This window comes from Strix uralensis, chromosome 13 (assembly GCF_047716275.1).
Source record: "Strix uralensis isolate ZFMK-TIS-50842 chromosome 13, bStrUra1, whole genome shotgun sequence".
NCBI classification, from domain to species: domain Eukaryota; kingdom Metazoa; phylum Chordata; class Aves; order Strigiformes; family Strigidae; genus Strix; species Strix uralensis.
The window spans coordinates 3,330,606-3,342,956 of record NC_133984.1 but is presented as its reverse complement, the minus strand read 5'-3'; the positions used below and the strand labels follow the sequence as shown (position 1 = coordinate 3,342,956).

The following is a 12,351-nucleotide window of genomic DNA, read 5'->3' as shown; positions in this document are numbered from 1 at the left end:
ACCTTCTATCATTAAATATGTTAAAAAAAAATTTTGTGCCCTTTACGGTATGTGGTTTTAGGGCAAGAAAAAATGATACACAATAGCAAATCTAGGTAACGAAACCAATGCCCCACAGTGTACCACGCTCTTAACAGTAGATACCACTCACTGACTTTAACTAAGCAACCACCTGAACAACTGTTCATCACAGAAAGAATTAATCCACGTACATAATTTTAAACTATCAGGTATGTAAAGGTCAAAGCCTTTCACTGCATTCCTTGGAAGAAACACTACTTCAAACATACACTGTAAGATGTAAATTTTAATATAGTTCACCAGTAAATACCAAGAATTAACAATAACATGTATCAAAACATGATCTGAGTGCAATGCTTAAATGCATTATGCCCAGATTTCATATACTATCTAAAATGCTGGCTCTCCAAAAGTCTAATTTCTGTCATTTCTAGCCCCCACATCCTGTTCTGTACCCCATGAACTGTGATGGACGCTTCGGCAATGTGGGATTAAGTCTTTCTACAAATTTGGCTACAGAAAATGTTCACAATACTCAAGTACCTGATTATTGCGTCCTTCTGCAGGGTGGAAAAATGAGCCAGCACGGATGTGTGCTTTGTCACAGAGTCAGAACGATCATCTTCAGTCTGCTATGAAGAAACTCCTTCAGTCTATATATTCAATACAACATTCAGGAATAAAGCATTAAATTTGTCAAAACCCCACAACTTTAATCTCCAAGATTTTTTTGAATGCTACAGCCTCCTCCTTTGATTGCTGGGCATATAAAAAAAAAGTAGTATAAACAAAACCCACATGAATAGGTTCATGTCTGCATCACTTCTGGTTTTTAGTGCAAAACCTACGAGCCCACTGGACAAAAGCCCGTTGGAAATCCTTGATGAAAAGTTCATTTAATATCACATTATATGCTTACAGTTGTTAATCTATTACTGATGTCGTAATTCAAGTACTCTAAAAGGAGAGGGAAATTAAGATAGCAATATTTTTAGTATTTCATTTTGCAAGCTGTTCTTATTACAGATAAAAAGACAAAACCTACCTGGCTTTTCCCAACATGTGTGAGAAGCTTTATGTTCTCTTCACTTAAAGGAAAAAAATGTCAAAGGAAAAATGTCAAAGGAATGTCAGTATTATTTTAGAAATAAGCACAAATACGTTACCTGTAACTTTAAAGGGTTAGTCACATAAAATCCCAATATTCTCCCCTCAATAGTCTGATAAATATACCTCAAGTAACCTGTTTACTTGGAATGTTATTACATCTTAATTAATGAATAATGTATAATTAAAAATATTAGGCAAATTTACATAGCATGCGACCTTCCTAAACACCATAAATGAAAAGCAAACTCCAAAAAATTTGGAGTGCAAGAGATGCGTTTTATTGTATGCCCGTTACGATGAGTAACACATTTAGAAATAATAATCCCACATAACAGTGACAATCTTATTTTACAGCGTGTACATCATTTTTTACAGCCACATAAAACACGTATTTTTCTAAGAGATTTCCCAAATTTAACTTTCTGAAGTTTAGAAATATAAAAAAAATTTATTCTCAAGGAACTGATTCTCATCTGGTGCAAAAACAAAATATGAACATTATCTGAAACACAAAGCCACAATATAGCATGAAGTTACAATTTATCATGTGAACAGCTGTGTGCAAACATGAAGCAACTAAAAAAGTAAAAAATACACATTATATGCATAACATTTATGAACAGGTTTTTCATTAAATAGCCCTAGACCAGCTTGTTATATTAAGCGCCATTTGATTTGCAGCATGCTAACACAAAGCATTGTTTAAAGGGATGCATATTTTAAATGTATACACTGTAAACTGAAGATCCACCTCCAAACTCTAGTGGCAGCATATTTTTCTGGTTAAATACTGCATATATACTTTCTTACAGATTGAAAATGCATGTTTATAGTATGGTATAGATTTTTTTTAAAGAATTGATTAAAAGGTGCAATTTTATGTCTATATTGAAAATTTCCTATTAGGAGGTAGGACAATAATAGTCATACCTGTTAAGAACAATGCCCTAAAGAACTTCTAAGTACTTTGAATTTTAATTAAAAAAACCCTACATTTTTCAACTTTGTTTTTAATATTCTTTTTAGAGAAGATTTTAAAGTAGCGAGAAAAAACATTAGTGTTGAGTCACAACACTATGAGCTGCATCCATTTTATCCTTTAAAAAAAAAAAGTCAAATTCAAAGTTAATTTTGTTATATGTGCCATACTGAACAACATTCAACTGTAGTTTCAGATAAAAAAGGGAAATTATATACATACACATCTTTAACCCTAGCACCAGAACACCACCTTTGAGATCATAACATAATGCTATATTTTAAACATCATATCCTGCAATAAAATAGGTTAGCAGCTTTGAAAACCATTAAAAAAATTACTTGTTGGACCTAAACTAATAAAGGAAACAAAAAAGTTTCCCAATGAATTTTTTTTTTTTTAAAAAAAAAAAAAAAAAGGGACAACCCCCCCTGGTTTGACCAGTTCTGGAATTTAATTTCCAGGCACGATTCAAAAACGCTATGATCAAGTGACTAATACTCTCCTTTCAAAACTGCACAAGAAGTTAAGACTCAGTTGCCTTTGCAAACAATTTGTAAATAACCCCACCATATATCTGAACTGTTTTCATATTGGAGACAAACGCTGTTACTGACAAAATGGATAACACAATCATCTTTGTTTTGTCTTCTATAGCTTAACAATGTGTAATACTATTAGTTTGAAGACATTCATCCATCTTTCTGCAAATTTAAGACATTCATCCATCCTTCTGCATTCTATAGTGCTCTTTAGGTTCTGATAAGCAACAATCATAGGGCTATGATATCCCCTGTCAACCCTAATACTTTTTAAGACTTTTAATACAAAGAATGTAAAGTTATGATTTAATATCAAGCTTTGAAACCAGGAGAAACAGTTCATGAGATTTTTTTTTTCCCCAATTATCATATCACAGTTTCTAAATTGCTTCCTTCTTGAGATCATATATTACATTATGGCCTCTTTGTGGTGCCTCATTATATGCTGATTTTTTTCAGATGGTCTACGGAATCCCTTTTTGCAATACTCACACCTATGTGGATAGTCTTTTGTGTGTATTGATATTACGTGCCGTTTAAAGCCCGACGCATCCGTAGTGCTATATTCACAATACTGGCATTGATAAACTTTTCTTCCACTGTGGGTCTTCATGTGCTTCTTAAGTTCATTTTGCTGCCTAAATCCTCTTTTACATCTTTTGCATTTAAAAGGCAGGTCCTTGGTGTGAACTGAGAGGATATGCCCACTAAGTACAAAAGGATCTGATGTTTTGAAGTCACAGTGTCTACACTGATGTATCTTTTTACCTTTATGGGTTTCACTATGCTTTTTGAGCTCAGATGGACGATGGAAACCTTTTTCACATACCTCACATTTGTGGGGAAAATCCTTTGTGTGAACTGAAATAATGTGTCGCTTCAGGTCACTTGAATTGGTGCTCTTATGGTCACAATGTGGACACTGGTGAGTCTTATGCCCTTGAAATAATTCTGTGTGCTGCTGCAGTTCTTTTTCATCTGTAAACGCCTGGGGACAGTGCTCACATTTAAAAGGCAAATCAGTGCCGTGTTTGGTTTTGATGTGAGTTTTCAGATTGGACTGATCAGCACACCTGAAGACACAGTGCTGACACTGGTATGGCTTTTCCCCAGTGTGGGTCCTCATATGCTTTTTCAGCTCTGATGGGTGACGGAATCCTTTCCCACACTCCACACAGACGTGAGGGAAGTTCTTACTATGAACTGCAAGCAGATGTCTATTGAGTAGTCCCTGCTCTGCAGTTTCATAGTCACAATATTTGCACTTGTGTAGCTTAGGCTCCTTGTCCCTCAGTATTAGTTTATTAGAGCTCAACGGGCTTGCTTCTCTGTATCTTCTTGTATATTCTGTAAACTCATGGGTTTTATCAACTTTATTTATAAGTTTATGGCTTTCCAGATGATTGTGGAAACTTACTTTTTTGTTAGTTGTAAAGTCACAGTCTGTACACTGGTATTTCTTCTTAATCATATGATCTGGATGATTCTTCATATGCCTTTTCAAGAATCCTCTGGATTTAAATTTTTTCCCACAAATATGACAAGGGTAAACTGTTAAGGGCTGTCCATCAGGACCTATTATAACAGCTGTTTTTGAACAAACAAAAACAAGTTATGAAGGAAACACATTTACTGATTAAGAAGCTTTAAATCAGCCAACTGCTCTTCAGATTCATGCACTTACACTTGCAGCAGACAGAGAATGGTTCAGTAGTTTAAAAACAACCAATCCACAGCACCTATAGTTTATATAGTTTTGTTTTAGAAACTGCTTAAACAGATCAGTAATATTGTATGTGCAGTGAATATATCCATGATTACTTTTTAATAGCTTGCAAAATTCACATGAACTGCATCAGTCCTAAGTGTACTGACTCTGAATAGCAAAAATTACTACATTTTCTATGCACAGAATTGGAGGGGGGAAGGACACAGGAAATATGCAAATCATCATTTATATTTTTTACTTCTGCACCAGCTTGAAAGAAAAACAAAAAAAGGAATAGTACAGGAGTAAGTGCCACTCCATGACAATACGCATAACCATACAGTGTTTACCTGTTTGCCATTGCCTGGCCTCTCCTCTCCTCCTTTTCTTGGTTTTTTGTTTTAGCACTCTATTAGTGCTAATGCTATCACAAATCTGCAGGTATTGTGTTGCATTACCGTTTTTGTTTTCTAATCGTGTATCCAAGTTATTTCCTAGAAACAAAAATTAGACACCATAAAAAACCTTAAACAACTTTTTTCTTTGGGATTGATGACTGGAATTGCACAGCAGCATATTTACTTTTTTTAAAAAATATTACCCATTCCTCTACAGTGAACACATACAAAAAAAGAACAGTGCCAATATAAAGCACTGTCTATCTTTCCTGGCAAAAGTCAAGAATATAGTTGTTTAAACATTGATTAATGTTAAAATATATTCCTTGACTTCTCATACTTCTCAAGACATTCATTTCTTGTAAGTTATGCTGGTTGTTTCCTTTTATTTAACTTGGGTTTACTTCTTAACAACTACATTATCTCTTTCCTGACTACAAAACTATTAAAAAACCTGGCAGATCCTCCCAACTTCCCCACCCCCTCTGAATGCCTACAACACATCTAGAATTGTTTTCATTTCAAAATAGCAGAGAAAGACTGTGGAGTCCTTCAATATATACTTTATGGATAATTTTTGGCATTCACTGATTAGGAGAACTGACACAAAAATTATGTATTTTCAAAGACAGCAAGTTAGTTTTAATGCTGTACCAAGCACAGTTACATGCTCTTACCTGCCGCTTGACCATCTTCGTATCTTCTGGGTAGCCTTCTTTCATCTCCTGCAGAAAATGGTATTTTAGTCATAAATTAAAATTGTTTTTAAAGATGATGGCTTTGAAAGTCTGATAATAAGAGAAAACTAACCTAGCTAGGAAGTAACAGCTTAACTCTATCCAAACTGAGATGTGCAGTACACAATCAGTTCAGTATTTTGTAATTATGAACCCCAGGAAATAAAAATCACATCTTTGTGAATAGTTAATATCCACTAAAGCTGTGTTTGCATGCTTACCCTGCTGACTGTCTTTCCTGCTTTTCATAATTAATATGATTGTTTCTGCAAACTTTAACCTGATATATAACCTCAGATACCAATCCAGAAACAACGTTATCTGAAATCCATCATTTGTTCTTGAGATCAAAGTACTTTATCTTTCTGGAGTAGAACTAGGCGGAACACTTATCCCTTACCAGCCGCTCAGCACTCATCTATATGAGGCACTACAAAGTTCTGGGAGACACAGAATTAACACCTTAAGATTATATTCCTCATTTTGGATTGCAAGTGTTTACTGCTATTGCCAAGGCTCTGTGGTTCTAAACCGCTTTATCAGCCCAACTACTGTGCTCAGAAATATTACACCAATGAATTTTAACTAACTTGCTTACTTAATTAGAACGTAAACCATGGATGAGCTGATACCCTCTTAATATACATTTAACATGCCAAAATCTGAGAAAAGATTATGAAATAAAAGAATATTCAGAATTCACAATATATCCTGATAAGACACTTCTGCTGTTTGAAGCCTGGTGGAAGAGAACAAATTACCTTTTTTCTTTTCGTTTCTAACCTGAAGGACCAACAGGCTTAAAACAGACATATAAACTTAAATTATTAGAAACATGTTTACACTTTTATTCCTACTATTCCCTTTTAAAAGTTTTTCCCCCTTCCTCCTAGCTAATGTAAAATACTTAAGGCTATTCTTAGTTTTGCAAGATCTTCAGCAGTCAACTTAACTGTTAAAAACCACGCATTCTGTACATCTGAGCTGGAATCAAGAACAGTATAAAAATTCTCCTAACAGCTTTCATTTCTACGTCTTAAAACTCAACATATAGCAATCCATTCATTATATGCAAGACAATCAACTAAAGTAATTGGTAAATGTTTGACAGGCCAGCATTGGGGAAAAAACCACCAAATGTAAAAATGAAATTGTTTTCTTCGTATTGAACAGCAAAAAAACTAAGGACCTTATGTGTAAAAGGTCACAAGTGATGTCAAAATAATTTTTCAAATCACTTAACTCCACTGGCACTAAAAGGTCAGAAGGAGCTGTTTCCAAACCCCCTGGGAAAGGTGAGAGACCATCACATTTGTACAGAGATTCTGGAAGCTAGATGAGGGAAAAAAAAATGGAAGGGATTTTCAGAAAATAAGCACACTGATTCCTACCGTAAGCAGCAGCCCAAGCAACAGGGACAAAAGTTTTATTCACGCCAGAGTCTTCCAGCTGTGTGTCGGGAAGTGATGTAGCTTCTTCTTCACCTACAATAACTTCCATATAAACTTCATCTGCTATTTCAGCACAGCCTGGATTAAAGGAGAAGAATAAATCTTTAATTTTATTCTGCTCATCCTAAATTTTCCTTCATTTAATTTGCTCTCGCTCTGACTGATACCCGTTATAAATTACTTTCCTTCCTTTCACATATAGAACCACCCCTTCCCTTAGGGGATCATTGTTTATTCAGACATTCCTTAAAGAGAGAAAACATATCAATAAATACAAATCCAAACCAAATACCAACATAAACTCAAATATATAAACTTATAAACTTGTAACTGATGACATTTATTTGCCACTTTGCCAGAAAGCTGATTAAATAAGGCAATTCACAGTAGGAAAACAGAAAAATGAGAAATTTGACTAACCTCATGAACTTCATCCATGGACATGTTAAATTTAATATAAATAATGAAATGATTGCATACAGTATGCACAAAGTGCATTTATCCACATCACTTTAAAATAATTATAGCCTGCTTTTTATTTTTAGGGAAGATGAGCTTAGTTTTCTACTACTTCAGGCTGAAGAATCCTTCAGAAAAATTAAAAAAGTCCTTGAGAATGATGTTTATATTGTTGTACAAAACAGCATGAGAAACAAAAATGTTTCTTATTATGCTTACTAATATCTTCATCTTCCTGAGAAGAGTCCTTAACAGCCATGTAAACCATTTTTTCTCGCTGCATTCTACCAACACCTCCTTGTTCAATTACTCCAGCTACAGAATGTCCATTGTGAAAGTCACTCTCTGTGACAATTTCTGTTCCACCTTTAACAAAAAGAAGTTAAACACATTAAGTAAATGTAAACAAAGCCACTGTTAAGATACATTTCAGATTTAAGTATTTTTTTCTTATTTACAACAAAGCTGTTTCGTAAAACTCCAATTAAATGTTTTTACATCTATGTCTGTCATAAAATCATGCAGGTTTGATACTTTGGAGCAGATAAGGAAAAAGATCTCTTAGTTTGTTCTGATAAATTCAAGACTGGACGACCGCTAAACAAGAAGGATCAAGAGCCTTTTATGTGTGCTAGCAGCCAACTCAGGTGCGACTGGAAACACACACCTGCCCATGCTCACTAATAAAAATGACTGCAATTCTAACTTGCCCCAAACACAGGCTTTAAATTCTCTCTTGAGATGTGAACAGTGAATTCGTATCCCTCTTCCTCTCCCCAGATCCTACTTACTTACCTTGCAAAACCTGATTCTTAGGTAATTTTTCCTACAAAGATTCTAACTCATGTCCCAGACTCATTACATGGGACTGAGTAGTAACTTATACTGGGGTCACACTTCTCAAAACCATGAAAGAGCAAACGTTACTGTCAATTACTTCAACGACAAGAATATTATCTAGAGAGAAAGACGTTAAGGGCCTGCAGAATCCCTGGAGACAACACAATCTGAAGAGTAACGGTTGGAAAGGAGAAAATGAGAACAACTGCCCATATGGCCCCTCTCCGGGTGACTAAGAGGCTTTGGCCCACTGACTTACTTGAACAGAGGCAAAAGAACAAGTTCCAACCTGGAACTTGCTATTGATGCTTGAGTCAGAGAGAGGTGGCAGATAAATATTGATGTGCCTGCCTTCCGTGCATTGCAGGGACTGAACAGGGAGTAGAGAAGCTGCAGATTACAGCAGAACAAGCTAACACCTGGTACGCCAAGAGTCCTTGTTTGCTACTAGGTATGGTCCTGATCAGACATACTCAGCTAGGAGGCTGAGTCCAAATCAAATACATTGATCCGTCACTCCCTGTAAGTGTTCTGTAAATAGGAGGTTTTGCCAAACATCCTTCTTCCAACCAAACAGAAGCAGCTCTCCCTCTGCAATCAAAACGTGGATTTTCAGTATTCCCAAGCTTGATGAAAACTGATATAATATTAAAGTCACTGGGATGGGTGATGTCTCTATGGAATACAGTGTCCAGAGATCCTCATGCTTTTGAAGGCAATGGTGGCCAAAATGTCTTCACATCCTCTTTTTCATACTTGAAAGGAATTAAGGATCCAATACTGAAAATCCCAGGGCCTTACAGAAATACTCACTAACCCTCAGCTGAATCAGATACTGTCAATTCCAAACAGGATAGTAAAATATGTAAAGTTACTTTGGCAACCTTGTGAAGGACTTGATTAATAGGCTCCAAATTTTGTATTATACTGCAAAAGACATCAAGCAACTTATAAGACAGTCTTAACTAATTCTGAACCTACCCTAAGAAAGAGAGAAAACCAGAGACAGCTGCCCTATTAGCCAGAAGTCTGATCATCACTGGAACAATCCTTTTCTGCCATTAACTTGAGCTGAAAAGATGACTTACTTCTCAGAGAAGAAAAATAAAAGCATCATATAGCTGAAAATTTCCTGAAGTAGCAATTCAAGCTACTTGAAATACAGCATCAGGACTGTTACTAATTGGAGGACTTTGCTGATCTAATCCAGCAAAGTTCTGTCTGAAGTTCCAGATTTTCACAGCACAGCCAGGCCAATGCTAGCGGTTCATGGGAGATGAAGTCCTTTCCCCACTCCAGGAAGAACAGAGTCAGGCTGATTTGCCCTGTGAACAGCTCTGGGGCTCCAGGCCACGTATGTTCCAGTGCGGCGGAGTTTCAGTACCTTAATGCAAAGGGTAAAGTGGAACAAGCCAGAGGTTTCAGCTCTGAGAACAAGTGGAACAACCAGAACATGGGTTAGCTGTATGTCCACTTCAAAGCTCCTGGAAGTGCTGGATCTACCCTTTGCAAGAGAGACCTGCAGAGCAGTTCTGAGTTTCTTGGCTAGGTTTGGAAATGACTGTGTGCCTAAAGCCCCAGCAATCTTTCCCTCTCTCTGCATCAAGGCCACCAAAGACTGTTCAATGAGAGGCATCCGCTCTAGAGGCCTTTCTCTGCTGACACCCAGCCTTGCAATGTCAGACAAAAGCAGCAGCTGAAAAACAGCTGCAGGCACCCAACCACTTCTACATTTGGGTTTTGGTTGCCTGCAAATAAATACTACTAATCAAAAAAGAACTTTAGACTAATACACACCCAGTATTTTACCGCATACGGGCAGCACCCACAAATGTCACATTCTACAAAACATTCCAGTCAGTGGATTACATGGAATTAAGAAAACAAAGAAAAACACCCTGGAATACTTCATATTACTGGAAGACTACATAGAATTTAAAGGTACCTATTTCGACATCATCTTCAGCTTCAGCTTTAAATATGTACACTTTGATAACTTCTGAACCAAACCCGTCATCTTTAGCAACATCATCATTCGTCACCTCAGTGCTGATTTTCAAGGGAGTGCTTCCTATATGGTCCAATTTTTCTCCAACATCATCCACTGTAAAGATAAGAGAATAATAATGAGGTTCAAACACGTTTTTTTAAAAGTCAAAGTAATCAGCAGCATGACTTTCTCCACTACTATCCCCATGCATAGTAAAGGTCTGTATTCATAAATGGCCTTTACAAAACAGTTCGTCTCAAAATACTTAGAAGAGATTCCAGAAGTTCAGTACTTATCCTACTGCAACTCAGGAAACACAGCAAGAAATAGAGAATGAAGAACACTAGAGGGAGCTTGTCACCAAAGAGCACGTGGTAACTGGTTCTGTCTGAAACTATTACACTTCAAAAGCAAAAATGTATCAGTAAGTAAAATTAAACATCTATCTAAACATGTTCAAAATTAGCCCAGAATTGTCTGTTACAGCTTAAGAGTCCCAAAAAGTTTCACTACTCTAAGATAGTGGTGACAAAAATTTAGTAGCTGAAACTCTTATGAATATGGAAAATAGTCACAAAAATGTGACTACATCTTCACCCTAAAGGAAATTATGATTTTATCCACTTTATCACTTGAAAACGTATAAATTAATGACTACATCTTCACCCTAAAGAAAATTATGATTTTATCCACTTTATCACTTGAAAACGTATAAATTAATGAAGATGATTGTATAATATACAGCTGGTTAAACGATGCAGTGACAATAAATCCAAATACTACTAGCTGAAATGGACTTCTTTACGTATGCAACTTAGTCACTCTGATTATTTGGTCTCTATATTCAAAATGCTTATTGTATTTATACAACAAAAATTACATTCAAACTATTAGAAGTGTAGAAGCAGCACTATTTTGGTAAAAAGGGTATTCACATAGATATCCACATATATATACCCCAAATGGCCAATACAGAGGCCACTGAGCTAAGCATCTTCCTGAGATATGTATTGCCAACACACTTCTCTCAGTGGATAAAATTAGCTCCTGTGCAGATGGCCAACACAAACCTGTGCAATGCTTAACACCCACTGAAGTCCTCTAAATAGAGGAGAATTGCACAAAAATGTAAACAGAATCTGAATTAAATACATTCCAGGGAAATAGCAATTTACTGCATACATAACATTAAAATATGTGCATACTAGGTAAAAAAAAAATCATTAAAATTAATATTAAAGTAACAACAGTGTTTCATGACTAAGAATAGAGCGTACTCAAGAGGGACACTGAGGGCTCCGATCCTGAGGAAAGGCCTGTCTTACCTTGGGATGGCTGCAGTGGTTCCCAATCCCCCTCTAAGCTTCCTGCCCTCAGTGCAGCTGTGAGTGCTCTTGAAGAGCTGCTTTTAACTGCTTCAGGCTACAGCCTGCTGTACTGAGGTCAACTGGAGTCAGTTTAAGCTTTTAATACTCCAGGTAGTCATGCAAAGTGGGTCAGAACCTGCTAGAAAAGGAGCAGATGCCTTCCCTGCACAAGGGTGGGAATCCACCACAGCAATCCCAAACTAAGCTCTTCCCACTCACGGACAGGATTCCAAGGAAACACCTATCCAACTAACACTATTTTTCATCCCCACATTGATGAACCTTCTTTCTATTTCACAAATCTTGGACTGCATCAGAAAAGTATAGAAGTTATTGAGGACAGAACTAGATACAATTCAGGTTTAGTACAAATAAGGATTCAATTTCATTTTTAGAACCTCTGAAAATTATGTATTTCGATGAAAACTAAACAAACATTAAAAAATGCTATGTTTTAGCTGTTTCTTTTTGTAAATAAGAGATTAATTGCATTGCTGAAAAAATATCAAAACTTGGATCAGTAGAAAAAAATAAGAATGTCCTCAGGAAAACAGGCTTTGGGTTTTGAGCAAAAAACATTCTAAATCTCTATTAAAATCAATGCCAGCAACATCAACACCTTAATCTGTTCAAATCTGACACGTACTGCATGGCGTTCACATTTCCTTAAGGACAATGAGAAAGGTAAGACTATGAACACCACAGACAAGAAAGCCACAACAGAGAACCTGGCATAGTCCTCTGACACT

The 12,351-nt window shown here is 36.2% G+C and overlaps 1 protein-coding gene across 5 annotated transcripts in view; it reads right to left on the bottom strand.

Annotated features, from left to right (window-relative positions):
• ZNF711 (zinc finger protein 711) overlaps window positions 1-12,351 on the bottom strand; it is a 44,987-nt gene that overhangs the window by 16,866 nt on the left and 15,770 nt on the right. For 3 of the 5 annotated variants that reach the window (XM_074882913.1, XM_074882915.1, XM_074882914.1), the window contains exons 4-10: window positions 10,191-10,349; window positions 7,625-7,771; window positions 6,887-7,024; window positions 5,436-5,483; window positions 4,711-4,854; window positions 1,067-4,239; window positions 565-674 (exon numbers count right to left, since the gene is read on the bottom strand). In XM_074882913.1, coding sequence (XP_074739014.1) covers window positions 3,062-4,239; window positions 4,711-4,854; window positions 5,436-5,483; window positions 6,887-7,024; window positions 7,625-7,771; window positions 10,191-10,349 — 1,814 coding nt within the window. In that variant the 3' untranslated portion in view covers window positions 565-674; window positions 1,067-3,061. The remainder of the gene's footprint in view (window positions 1-564; window positions 675-1,066; window positions 4,240-4,710; window positions 4,855-5,435; window positions 5,484-6,886; window positions 7,025-7,624; window positions 7,772-10,190; window positions 10,350-12,351) is intronic. The other 2 variants (XM_074882912.1, XM_074882911.1) reach the window with 2 other exon arrangements.